A 14,480-nucleotide genomic window follows, 5' to 3' on the forward strand; every position below is an offset into this window, starting at 1 on the left:
ACTAGAGACGTCTGTAGTGAGAGACGAGAGTGTATTACTACATAGGACGGGCATGGAGAACAGTAATCGTGATAAGAGAAGGGCACAGACTGACTGACTTGAAAGATGAGTAATTGTTCCAAAACAAGTATTCGGACCTCGAGACAGTGTTCTATATGAACATCCCCTAGTGGGTGAGAATCCATTAGAGGGAGGTACCACATAGAATGGCCCTATTTGAAAAAGGCACCAGCACCATTTCTTGAGGAAGATTTAGCACGAATGCCAAGTTTTTTATGGACCAACATCCCGTACAATGTGGGCCTGTTTAAGGGAGTGGGAGCTGTTAAAATCAGGCTCAAGCCAGGGCAATCTTACCAAGGGCAAAACAATACCCTTTGTCCAGGGAAGCAGACAAAGGCATTTTTCAGACAATCTCTAGTGCAGCAAGACATTTTGGTGCCATCAGAATAACATTGTAACACAGTGGTGTACTGTAATCAACTCATTGTGGCAACAGTAAAGACAAACACAAGTGATCACAGTTCAAGGGTGTTTATTAAACTCTATAAATGGGTTGGAAAAATGCCTAATCTAAACCTAAATCTAAAATGAAAGCAAGCAATGCCCATCAAATAATAATAAGGCAGTCCTGGTGGCGTCTTGTCAAATAAAAGGGCCTATACTAAAAGAAACTATTGCCAATCCTTACAGCTAACTTCATAAAGAGTGTGGGATAATGTTCACAAAAAAAGAAAGAAGTGTTCACAAATGATAAGTCAGGATGTTAATGCCGGGAGTCTCCGTTCCCCACGTTTTTAGCACAGGATAAGGCAGAACCTTTCAGCGCAGCACACTCCTGGGCTGCGCCAGCACAAGGTTACAGTTCCTTTCAATAATGCCAGGACTTTCTGGGGCCAAGTCTCTGTCCGGCAAAGTATCTTTCCTTATAAGGCCTGCTGAATCATAAACAATAAACAAAACAAAAGTTTCTTTGGTAATCTTTCATGCTGGCGATTGCTCTCCACCCTTTGGATCCCCCTCTGACGGGCTCCGATCCTTCTTGCAACGTTGGCCTCCCTCAATCGAGTTGACTATGACCTTTCACTCAAAACGTAACACACGACAGTCTCATTGTCTTTTCCAACATTCGTTGCAGGCATCCCTCAGCCAGGTTCACACTTGTCGCCACAATGTTCAACGAGTATATCACTGTATACTCCCAATTTGCAGACATCCCTCTGTCGGGTTCACATTTGCAAATTTCACAGTTCACTCAGTTTTATCACAATGCAGGATTTACTTCTCTTAGCTTTTCCCTTGGCATCCCTCCATCGGGTTCACATAGCCATTTTAGCACAGTTCAGTTTTCCTCTGTGTCTAAGACTTTCGAGTGTATGAGGGGTTTTACTCTACCCTCGTAGGACCACTTTGACACTTCACACCAGCATCTCCTATGGCCCTTGTAGTTTCCACCAAACAATACAACCCAAAAGTGCTTCAGTCAGAGTCCTTCAAGGACGGCACCACGGCAACAATCGCATCTCCCCGCTTTGACTATCAGCACGGGAGGGCCTTGTATGCTGCTGACACCAGTCACACCACACACCAGCTGGACTGCCCGGTCTTATGCTTTCCCTTTTGGAGGCTTGGCAGATTTGAGTTGCAGAGGGCAATGGCAATTCCCTCTTGATCGTCCCTCTAGGTCTCTCTGCTTTTCTCCTCCACTTGAACTGCCAGTCCAGAATGGCTGCTTCCTCGTGCTTCAGCTTTGCTCGAAGTGTGCTTTCGTGCTCCTCCTTTTATCCCTGTGGGAAGGGAAAGGGCAGACAGGTGTACATAATTATTTTTAATTGTCTGACTCTGCCTGACCCTTGTGTTGGGACATGTCAGGTAAACAGCCCTGGTGTTGGACCATTGTCTGTCTCGATGTAGGAAAGAATTTCTGTTGGAAAAAGGGGGCTGGGGGTGCAACTTCTGAGCATCCTACGAGGTAAGATCGGGAAAAAGTATTATACAAAAGGGGTTCCATGTCTCACCTCTCTGTGTCCCACTGCCGCTCCATGGGGACACCTCATCCAGGTGATCCTCTTTGACTGGTCCACTCCCAGGAACTGGATCCAATAGAGGTGGCTGTGTCCTGGCCACCTGGATGGCAGATCCCCAGGGACTAGTCAGGGAGACCCTGTCAGGTTTCACACAGTACCCGGTGAAGAAGATGACAGGGGGATCATGGTGTTTTGTCCATGATTTGCACCCTTTGAACAATAGTGTCAAAGCAGAATTCCTGCTAGTTCCCAATCCAGCGACAATACTATGTAGCATTACCCCGGAAGCCACCCACTTCACAAGGATAGATTTGAAGAACGCTTTCTTATCTATCCCACTTCATGAGAAGCCACAAGACCTGACATCTTTCCTATATAGAAACACCAAGCGAAAACAGGCGACACTTCCTCAAGGGCACTGTTAATCACCCTCCCTCTTTATTGGGGTGCTCCAAATGGACCTGGAAAACAAACATTTGGACAGCACGATTACCCAGTATGTAGATATTTTTTTGTTTTTTTAGCAAGTCAGAAGAACAATGCAGGAACGACTGCAATTTTTGACTGTGTTAGCAGAAAAGGGTGAGAATGTGGACAAGGCAAAGCTGCAATATTGCCAAATCAAGGTTTTGTGCATTGGAAAGCTATCATCATCATCACAGGAAGGTGCGAAGTAACCCCAGAAAGAGCAGAAGCAATCATCAGAACGTAAGCACCATGGACTGTAAGGGAAATGCAGCAATTCTTGGGCTTCTGTAATTAATGCAGGGCCTGGGTGTTTGACTACAGCACATACACAAGACCCCTTTTAAGTGAGCTCTGGGAGGCTCAGAGGGGGGTTGGTAACCTGACATGGACACAAGAGATGACTGAAGCATTTGATGAACTAAAAGGGGCAATATGCACGGCCCCAGTGTTAGGAATTCCCAATTTTTGTGAGGAGTTGTACTTGTTCTCACACTCCAACTGCAGTGCTCAGAAAGAAGACGACCTTAGGGCACAAACCAATAACCTATTACAATGGGCGATTAGACCCAATAATGATAGGACGCTATCTGTGTGAACAAGCATTGGCTGCTGCTACATTTGCAGTAGTGAAGTCAGCAAGCGTCACAATGGGCTGTAGTACCATGCTATACGTGGAGCATGCCCTTTTCGCCATTCTCGAGAAGCCCAACAGTGCAATGACTACACAGAGAGCATCAGAGAACGAGGTGATTGTCAAATCTGACAATAAAGGTAGTGAGATGCAGAATTGTAAACCCAGCGACATTCATAGCAGAACCAATAGAGGAGAGAGACTATGTATACGACTGTGCCATATATATGGTACCCTATGACGACATCCCTAGAGTAGGAGACTATACACTCAAAGGAGGAGAGGTACTTTTTATTGACAGGTCTTCAACCATAGACCCGACGACAGGAGAAAGACCTACTGGGATGGCAGTTGTGAAAATAAAACCAAGCGGAACTGTAAAACTTGTAGTAGCGTGAGATTGCCTTCAAATTTTTCTGCGCAAGCGACAGAACAAGTGGCTCTCATCATGGCATTAGAAGCGCATACGGAGCAGGAGATCACTGTGTACTCCAACTACACCTACGTGATGTCAACTGTGCGTTCAGGACCTTCATGTTGGAAGAGGAGGGGTTATCTTCACATTGGAAGAGGATAGGCAATCGACGTGCTGACCGCGCATCAGTGCAGCATGTGCCCCTATTGGCCAGACTTATAGATGCACTACAACTCCCATCCACAATAGCAGTTGTGAAGTGCCAGGCACACACAAGGGAGAAGGATGCGATCTCCTGTGGCAATGAAGCCGCAGATACAGAAGCAAAGCAAGTAGTATATTTTACCGAAGTAAACTAATTTGAAACACCACCAAACACAAGTAAACGTACACTTAACATGATATTTCGTAATCAGTACTGCTGATTACCTGTTACCCAGCTAGTAGAGTTTCAGGGATGAGCACCAATAGAAGAGAAAGAGTTGTGGGTGATGAGAGGATGTTCGATATCCCCTAGAGATGCATTGTGGAGACTGGGAAGCTGCTGATTCCTGCGGCATTGCTGCAGTATGAGCTCACGCAGCTAGACTACCCCACTCACCTTAGTAAGGATGTTCTTGCTGCACATATAGGGGAAGATAGGTTCTGTCCCAATCTGGAGGAACTTGTTACCACTTTTATGGATTCTTGTATAGTATGCCAGAAATTTAACGTGGGTCACACATTGTGCATAGTGCGATGAGTAATACCACACCCTAATGAGCCATTCCAAAATCTCCATATAGATTATGTGGATATGATCCAAACATGCCAAGGGTATAGGTAATTGATAGTTGTGGTATGCCCTTTCTCTTGCTGGATCCAAGTCCATGCTCACACCCCGATGCCATGAGTGTGGTGAAATTCCCCGTCATAGAGGTATTCCCACAATGAGGGGTGTGCAAAGTCTTGCATTCAGACATTGGACCTCACTTCGTAAATGAAGTGTTTGAGCACATCACAGCCCTGCTGGGGATTAAGCATTGGTTTTCCTGCGCTTATCACCCGCCTTACAAACAGGATTTGTGAACGCCTCAATGGCTTGCTCAAAGAGAAAATAGCAAAAATAAAAGCAACATTAAAAAAGGAATGGCTGCATTGCCTGCCGTTAGCAATGTTCGCTTTGCGCAATCAACCTGGATCTGACCACCATGTAATCCCTCATGAGGTGATGACAGGACGACGCATGTGACTCTCACTTGCTCCTCCCACTAGAGCAGTGACAGATGCCCAGAAAACATCCACTGTCTTTTGTGATGAAAAGCGCAATTATGGTGCTTTAATGATGGCTAGGGCTTCTTTTATCTATCAACCACTTCAATCATCTTGGTGGGGGAGGTCAAAGTAGGATGAGGAAGATAATGCACCAGTAAAATACTCTGATCTGGTTAAACAACCCATTCTTTATCCAGGAGATAGAGAATTCTTGTGGAACTTTGTTCGCTCCTGTTTTGAGCGCCCTTTCTTGGTAGGGCAGGCAATTGACAAAGCAGTAAAGCTTGCTGGAAAAAGGACTGGATCTATATTGGAGACGTCAAGCCCTGCAGAGGTGAGACCTCCTTGGCGCAACTTGTAGATGATCAGATGCAAGAAGAAGAAGAAACACTGCAACATATGCAAATGAGGTTGCAGACTAGAGTTAGGCAAGAGCAAAATGAAAAGTTAGAATAGGCACACTATTATTTCCTCACAGTAGGTATTCGTCGTGAAAGCTTGGACTGACTTCTGGCAAATAATGTTATACCTGCACACATTTGAAGACACAATTTCCTAAACTTGTCCCTAAATTTGGACCAATGATACCACCTAAAGTGTTCTTTTATGCTTTCCTTCTTTACTTGGCAGACACCATGCGTTTACATGAGTTGATACGCCTGTCATTGCACTGCTCAGTAGTACGAAGATCCGATTTATTTGGGAATGATGGTTTATTGCTGCATTGGCACAGTACTACCGCAGGAGAGCTTGATTAATATAACACAGCACTAATAATGTATTTCAAAGACTTTTTAAAATGGTTTCATGGACTTTATGGACAATATAAAATAAATACAACAGTACAAAACTCAGAAGCTGATGCAAGGTTTATTGTGCTGATATGTTCTGCCTTCTGCTGTCTCCTACCTCTTTATCCTCACAGCACTACAAAAGATTGTGTTGTCTGATGCAAATGCTTTGACACCTGCTAACACAACCACTATCACTGCTCTTAGAGAACCCATATCTGGTCAGATGACTAGCAGTGCCAGAGAAGTAAAAAGGCTCAGATGAAGCGCAGATATAGATTTTGAACACGTAAATGTATACCTTGCTGATTCAGCCCACGTATCTAAAGGTACTGGTCTAAAATACTGAATAAAAAATGCTGAATGCGTGTTTTTGTTGCATTCGGCATAGGTACAAAATGCTGAATCCAAAAATACCGAACTAGGTGAGTAGGGGTTTTGGGGGTGTCCCTACATGCATGAAAGGGAAAGCGGGGGACAATTGCACAAATTCCGAAAAGCTTAAATTGCAAAATGAAACAGTGATCCTCATTGTTTTGTAGTTTGAGCTTTTCGGAATGCAATGTGATAGCATAGATCCTATCTAAGAACGTGTGGTATCAGCACATGACCAAGGTGGGGAGAGAGACAACGAGGGGGAGCTGTCATTTGTGCTCTCTCATCCCCTATGCTCTGAGCGCTTCTAGAACATTCATAGCACGAGAAATTCCAACAGCCAGGGCACAATGCCTTATGCACCTATAGCTCTGCACTACAAGAGGATGATTTCAAGGAAGGTGAGCCACACTAAGATGGATGTTCCAAAAGATGTTCCCACATTAAGATAGTGACATCAAGACCCAAGAAATGGTAAACGACTATTGGGACACTGACAAGACAGTAGAGTACATTCCTGATGGACCAAACAAAGGTGAAATTAGAATAGTGACACAAAAGGAGTTACAATGCTCAAAGACAGGACAAAGGGAGTTAGGGGGAATGCCAGGATGCTGGGAGAGAACTCAGCTGTTAGTATATGGGCAAATATTCACAGGAGAAGGATGGAAAGAGGGAATGGTAGGCAACAAAGCACGCACAGCCCTGACAGTTCCAGTTGAAGTGTTGCAGAGAGGAAATGATGATTGCCTCAAAGAATTGGTCGCAATTGTAAAACTGTTCACCTGGGTGCAGAATGAAGCGTGTCCTATGTCCATCATACCACTTGAGATGTGTCCTTATGTTTCCAGAATGATAGTCAACTGAAGGTTGTAGAAAATCGAGGGTCTAAGCGAATATTGAAGATACCAGGCATGAAAGTCAGTACTGCAGTACTAATTGATCCCTACTGCACCTGTGGATCCAAAGCATACATGCAACTACTGCCAAACTGGGGTGGGATATGCTCTGTAGTACAACTGATCAGACCAGTATAAGTAGGGCCTCGGAAAGACATACAAATTGATGGATTCCCTAAAATGGAAGCACACCAGAGGAAGAAATGGTCTGCAGAACTGACAAGAGTGAAGAATGGAAACTACATTTCGACTAAGTTGGAAGAATCATTTGACGCATTACCAGCAGAGCACAGACTGTTCAGCAGGACTGAAATGTTCTTTGTGTCAGTGATTCCAGGTATTCATGCCAGCTCGAAAGCCATATGGTTCCAGATAATGAGATGGGAACTGTTGCAGACAATAAACTCGGCCATCAAGGGGTTCAACGCTATCAAGGAGGAGTTGAGAGCTGCAGACTGATGACACTTCAGAACAGATATGCCCTGGATCTTCTCATAGCAATGGAGGGAGGTGTTTGCACAAGGATCCAGCCTTCCTGTTGCATGTACGTGCCTTTCCACGATGGAGAGAATGGTACACTTACCAAGGCGATCATGCAATTATCAGACCTGCACGCTAAGATGGGGGCAGTGATGCACCCTATAGAACAAGATGGAGACTGGCTGTCCTACATCTTTTCCTGGATACTATAATGGATGGCCAATACGCTCAAAGTGCTGATTAGCAGTATACGTACTAGTTTTATACGCTTTCTGTTTTATCAGAGTAGCTATAGCACAATGCACGAAGACTACTGAAAAGACAATAGGGATGAAAATATAATTGGCCGTAGATATGAAAGCGGACAGAGAATCACAGACCCTTCATGTATTGCAATCACACTTGAAGCAGTGTCCTCTGTATCCACCAGGTACATGGTTCTCCTTACCCCGAGATCCACGCAACTATTGGGGAGAATGGGTGTGGTGCCAACCCGATGGAGATTGCTGCTACATGACCTGGAGTTTAGACGAACAAGTGAGGCATGCAGGGCACTCAGGAGGAGTGGCGAAAGAATGGATTCCGAAGCCGTACTTGACTAGGGAAAATAGATTGGGGAGCATGGTCGACCTGTCAGCCAGAGGGGGGATTGAAGAGGGAGACCGAAATATAACCCTTGTTGCACCCATCCTGTGCTCAGCTCAACAACAGAGAAACAAGAGATCTGAATCGTTTGTTGAGCCTCTCCTCATGACATCATGACTGACACCATGGCATAGATACGTTAGACATGAAGCGCATATGCATCCCTGCATGAAGCTACGGCGTCATTTTAGTTTATTGCTGGTAGACACAAAGGATATACTATGACTCACAGAGCTAACACACGTATACCTTTTGCTGAGCAGATAACCACGGGACACATAAGAATACATATGAAAGGCTTGCTTAACTCAACTAACAGGGACGGCCAAGCGAATAAAGATGGATGCCACATGTACATTGTAGTGAATAGGAGAGGTTTGGACACCTCGAGACACAGAGAAGGCAGACAGGCTGATCCGGTCGAAGCTGGCAGTACAGGCTTCCAGCACAGTTACCGTGCGCAGACAACCAAGGACACAGAGAGAAGGAAAGTTTCCAGATAAGCAGGAAGGATAGGGCACCTGCAGGGAACCCAAGCCGAAAAATCCTCATAATTACAGGCTAGAGAAATCTATTTTGTGGTCCCTACACACGTGACCTGAACCTTCCAGACAGTGCCTATTAATTCAAGCCAGATAGAGATAGCTGTTCCCATCGAACTGAAGCAGGGGGATACAAATGTAACACAGGTTCAAAGACGAATGTTCTGTCTCACAGCCTAGGCGATCGGAGAAGGTAACTTATTGGGACATGCAGCACCTTTCGGGTCATTCCCACTACCTCGAGTTGTTGCACCTGGCCTGGTACCTGTCCAAGGCTCCAAGGATGAGAAGACCCTTTCTGTCCAATCCCTGTTCACCGTCCATGACCACCTTTCACTAACCTGTAACTTTGTATTTGATACTTTTGGAGGTGGTCTCCGGAGGAGCCACCAGATATGGTTTACCCAATGATTATACTAAATCCCTTATAGAAAACACATGTAGTTCACCTCTCTAACCAATCCCTTCCCCTGTTAGGTTTTTGGGGTGTAACCACATTTTGTGATGTCACATACTAACGAAACCAGCGCTGCCTAGACACTGAGAGCATGTGGAGAATATTATGTTTTCATGCTGCAATCCCTGTCATTTGAATTTGGCAGTGAACATTTGTCCTATGGCTGGGTCTTCCGTTCATGGTGCAGGGGATTTCCAGGGCCCATCTCCACTTCCATGTAGATGGGGAGGCTTTTGATAATCGCCTGGTCACTATTTACAGGAAGATAGGAGGAGACTGGGTTCTATCAAAGCTGGTAGAAGAGGTGGGAGTAGACACAAGACGCAGACAGCTCTAACCTCCTTCCAAGGGGCAAGGGCTGCAAGAGTTTATAACGGTCTCAGGTGGGTGCCACTCCTACGAGTCCTCCCCCCGTTACATTGATGGTACAAGCAGCGTTGCCCACAGCTGCAAAGAACGTGCCATGCCAATGAAAGGGCATGGGTGTCACGGCTCAACAAGGATGGAAGGAAATTTAACTCATTGGTCTCCAGCAGCAGCTCCAAGGGAAAATATATGTGTGCACAGGATGAACAAAAGTGGCAGCTAACACCAAATTTGAGCACTGAATTGGATTGGGGTTTCATGTTGCTGAGGTGGATGGATAAGCGGAGGTAGGATGCTTGGTAGGGGGTCTGTGGAGGGCTGGTGTGTGGAGACAGGATGCCAGGCAGGGGCTTTGTATTTTGGGATGTGGGTACGCAGGAAACAGTACTGGTACCATGCTGGCTCTGCTCTTTTTTTTAAATGTTATATTGCAATGCTGATCCTGTATCTTCACTGTGGATCAGCTCTACCCATAAAATATGTAGCTTCCCCATCTCTAAGCCTGAGGGAGAGCTGAAGCTACTGAGGGGTAAAACAGGGAGAACATTGCCAGCTGGACTTCCAAAAGATATGGGGGGAGAGGGTTCTGTAAAATTTTGTAAATTCTGTGATTGCTCAGTGGACAGGTTACATACGTACAAGTGGGAAAGCAGCAACTGCTACGAAAGACAGAGGTCATGGGGGAAGGCTTGAAGAGAAGGCGTGGTTAGTGAAGATGGGTTAACAAGCATCATCCAATGAATTGCCAACTTTTCAGAACAGTACCAGAAACCGGAAAGAGTAGTCTAAATGAATTGCCTGAATTGCGAGGCATTACGAAGGCCATAATCTGCACTGGTAACATGGCATGATCATGCAATCAGTAACCGAGGAACATGGGACGGCTGTCAGCAGAGTTGTTGTCAAAATGTGAGCATTCAAGATAGTTTCAGGGTAAGAGAAATTGAGCATGAGCAGGCCGCTGGTGTGAGGATGGCCGGGCAACAGCCATCAGTTTTCAAGTAGACAGAAGAGCAGGTAACTGGGAGGCAGAAGGGAGGAGTTAGGCTAACAGAACAGTGGGCAGAAGGTTACAAGGGAAAGCAGTTAGTTGTTGTCAGCAGGGTGGCAGGAGGACCACCAGCAGCGTGTTTGATTGCAGCATGAGAAGAGGCAGTAGGTGGCATGGAGAACATACAGAATGCATTTGGTTTTAGGGTGACAGTGGGAGAGCAAGGAATTAGTGTTATTGAGAAAGAGCATCCAACATGGGAACAGGGGAGAAGCAGGCAGCTGGTACCATTAATCAGAAAACGATCTGACGTGATGCGATGGGGAGATATGGAGCAGTTTCGGGGAACTAGGAGGTGAACAAGCAGAAAGTGTTGGGGATACAGGACAGAAGGTAGCAGGTGTTTTTGTTTTTCCTACATGTCTCACACTGGCCTCCCCGATTCCTCCATGATTCATCCTTATTCCAGCTGGCGTCATCTTCCTTGCCGCAAAATTTCCCCACGGTTGCTAAAGCTCTCGCCTCATCCCTACATGTTTCCGAATTAAGCCTGCCTACTCCTGATAGAAGGATAGCACGAGTGTGGCCGTAGGGATGTGATGCGCATTGCCATTCCAGCTACCTATGCAGGACCTAGCACAAGTCACTTTTGAGCTGAATAAAACAGCAACAGCCATTCCTAAATCTAGGACTTAGACTTTAGGAATGCAGGCATCCTGGGTTTGTTTAATTGTTCCTGCCTTGTCACAATCTCACTGCATGCAGTCTCTCTTACGGGTTATTTCTTTTAAAGGAGCTGTTCTTCCTCCCAAGACACTGCTAAGGTGAAGAGAACCCCTCCCATCCCACTGTTCCATTCTCTCTTTCCAACCCGTGTCCTCCCTCACGATTTTCTTTTCTTCCAGCCTGATAAGTCATTGCATGTGGTGAAGTTTCAATGTTGACCTTTCTTCTCCATCAGCCTTGGGAAACATTACTCCAGAACTGGACGAGCCTGGCAGTGACACACCCTGGCTACATGGCTTTCCTAACCTATGATGAAGTGAAAGCGCGTCTCCAGTGTTACATCAACAAACCCGGCAGGTACGGACTGATAAAGGGGGGGCTACTGGTCTGGCGGGGAACTGGAGGAAAATCGTGGGAATGCAAAAAAAGGCTATTGTTGGGTCTGAAGAACTAAAGATTCGAACTGAAGGCTAGGTGGAGAGCTGGGAGTCTCCACTGTGGTTGAGGAACTAGAGGATGTTGTTGTTTAAGAAATGGGGTAGTAATATTCTGATGAGGAGTCATATATCACTGGTGAGGTATGCCGAGTTAATAGCTGAATATTGTGGTGCAATGACTCGAAACTGCTGCTGGTGGGGAAAATGGGAGCTTGATGTTGGGTTATGTGGAATGGTGACTTGTAATAAAGGTGGATGGTATTGAAATGGAGGTTCTTGGTTTGACTATGATGACGGAGGGTGTTCTAAGTACATGGTAAAACCCTCTGAAGGACTCTTCTAAGTAAGGGGGAAGATGATTGTTGACAGGACAGGTGGAACCTGGCCTTCCCCTGCACTTGTGCGTTCTCAATGTCACTGGGCCTACTAAGATCGTGGTTTTTGTCCCCCCTTGTTCCACTCCCGTGCCTTGTCGCGCTCTGAAACACTTGTGTATGAGCACGATACTAATAAAATATCATATATCATATCATATATCATATCTGTGTCTTTGCTTCTTTGTGTTCCTGGTCCAGAACACTCTTCCTGCAACGTATGCTGCTCTGAGGCCTATGCCTGGTGAGGCCAGCCCATCTGGTTTGAAACCATAGTGCCAGTGTCTCATTCACCCTTGTTCATGGCTTCTACCATCACACAGTGCTTGCCTAGTGTCCTCCAAAGAGTGATACATGGGAGCACAAGGTGCGTTTGTGACTGTCCTCCACCTGCCTAAGCACCTCAGGTATTGCCTCTAACACCCTGAATTGGAAAAAGGGTGAGTGGGAGTACATAAAGATTAATTCTTGCCAAAGATGACTCTGCCATAGAGGGATGTACTAGTGACTTCTTTAATAAAGTTCAGATACATTACATCAAGTACATCAGGTCAGGTTCATATAAGTTAAGGGCAACATGCACCAGCATCCTCTCCCAGGGGGTCTACATCTCCAACTGACTCTTCCAGAACACATTCATACATCAACATTCTTTCAGGCTGCATTCTCTGTCACTCACTCCAAGATTCCATGCACTCTACTAGGAATCCAGGGGAAACTTAGTCACTACATATCTCCCCCCCTTAATAATAACAAAATAACACCCACAAGCAAAAGACATAAACACAACCACACACCATCCTTTTTGCATGTGCATCTTATATCTAAAACTGGAACACACTACTTGCACACATAAACCCTGAGACTGTCCTCAACCTGTGGGACAATACTTCTCCAATCAATGCCTCTCCCCTTTTCTACATATTAAGGAACAGACACCATCAACATCAACAAAGATACCCTTCCAACTTCTCAACATCAGGCATACGAAGCCCTCTACACGTTTGCTATCACACAACGCACAACATCAACATTAACGACTCGACTACCTCACAACCAATCTATACACTGCACACTCAATATATTCCTTTGAACCAGGCTGAGTATTCCAACTACTCGGGTGGCCAACACTCAAAGTCACCCAAAGTGCTAGTGTCACCACCCTCACATGTCACCTGTGTCCCAAGGACCACCTTCCACAACCAAAACACTTTTTGTGAGGAAGCTCCAAATATCACACTCACTAACACACTCCTACCTCATTAGACACTCACTGTATCACAACTTATTGTAATAACAATTTAAATAACTTTGCATTAATGGCGACATTGAGTTCAACCTTTAAGCTTCTAAATTCTCAAAACTGAATAACAAGTGCCACCTGCAAAAGCAAAAGTTAGTGTGGCACATTTCATAAATTCACTTTTTTTAAATCTATTCTAACCCTAACCAGTCCACATTAACTATAAATTCTCCAGGTCCATCTGTGGGAAAAGAAAACTGTTAGCTGAAACTGTTCATATCAAATCTCCTTTAACATTTAATTCACTAATATGCCTTATCTACACACAACACCCAAACTCATTCAGTGCACACCACATCAGTTGCACTGAAACATCTCATCACACTCATACTGGAACATCCACAGGCCTCACATCACTACTACTGATTGCCTAAACATTAATCTCATCAAAACACCCTAGAATGATGTTTCTGACTAACATCTAATAAACATAACCAGGGCCATCAAACGATTTATCTTACAGCTGCTACTAACGTCAGCACCAGCCCCCAAGCCCCCACAGTACTTCTGGGGACACGGCCCCTCTTCTCCCTCTGGTCGATTGACCAACATTCGAAAGCTCACTGTCAGCGCTCCTCTGTAAGCACCAGTGATGCAGTTGCTTGCCGGCATTTCCTCCTTTACCAGCCATACTGCAGCCATACGCTGCCTCCTCTGCTTTGCTGGCAGCATTCGCCCGCATTCACCAGATGCCGGCTTCCGCGTTCGCCAGATGCCAGTTCCTCGCTCCTCTCCATTAATCTGATTCAGTGTCATCATGACAGGATTAATCCATTCTGCGTCATCATGATAGGACACACGCTATCCCCATGTTATGATATTTCAGCCTTCTGGAAAATAAATGTCTTCCAAAATGTCTTCCACGACCTTAAAACGTCACACCGCTGCCACACACTGCAAGGTTCTTCACTCCTTGCAGTTCCTTTTCAGCTCTGAATCAACAGACCTCTCCATGGTGATGACTCCAACGTGCCGGGACAATCGCCATCCCCCTCAGGCATTTGAACGTGACATCATCACTTCTTGTGAGCCGCCGAAGAGAGCAGAGCTCTGTGAACCAACAGTCACTGCTGCTTGGAAGCACCAGCATCTAGAATGCCAGAATCCACTTGGTTCACCTCCGCTCCATTGCCGTCCAAATGTTCTAGGCTCCCCCACACAATGCCTACAGCAGCTGACGGCACATTCCACTGGCACAGCAACACAATAACTTCACCTCACGATGGAGCCCCCTCTGAACGCTCTCCTCATCTCAGGATCCCTTCCAACAGCCCAGACCTCTGCGCTTCTTCTGCATCA

The 14,480-nt window shown here is 45.6% G+C and overlaps 1 protein-coding gene across 3 annotated transcripts in view; it reads left to right on the forward strand.

The window, feature by feature from the left end:
• CBLC (Cbl proto-oncogene C) overlaps positions 1-14,480 on the forward strand; it is a 699,319-nt gene that overhangs the window by 307,768 nt on the left and 377,071 nt on the right. For 2 of the 3 annotated variants that reach the window (XM_069640995.1, XM_069640994.1), the window contains exon 4: positions 11,303-11,424. The exons of the other annotated variant lie outside the window; for it this stretch is intronic. In XM_069640995.1, coding sequence (XP_069497096.1) covers positions 11,303-11,424 — 122 coding nt within the window. The remainder of the gene's footprint in view (positions 1-11,302; positions 11,425-14,480) is intronic. 3 annotated transcript variants of the gene reach the window in all.

This window comes from Ambystoma mexicanum, chromosome 1q (genome assembly GCF_040938575.1).
Source record: "Ambystoma mexicanum isolate Mex_15411 chromosome 1q, UKY_AmexF1_1, whole genome shotgun sequence".
Lineage (NCBI taxonomy): Eukaryota > Metazoa > Chordata > Amphibia > Caudata > Ambystomatidae > Ambystoma > Ambystoma mexicanum.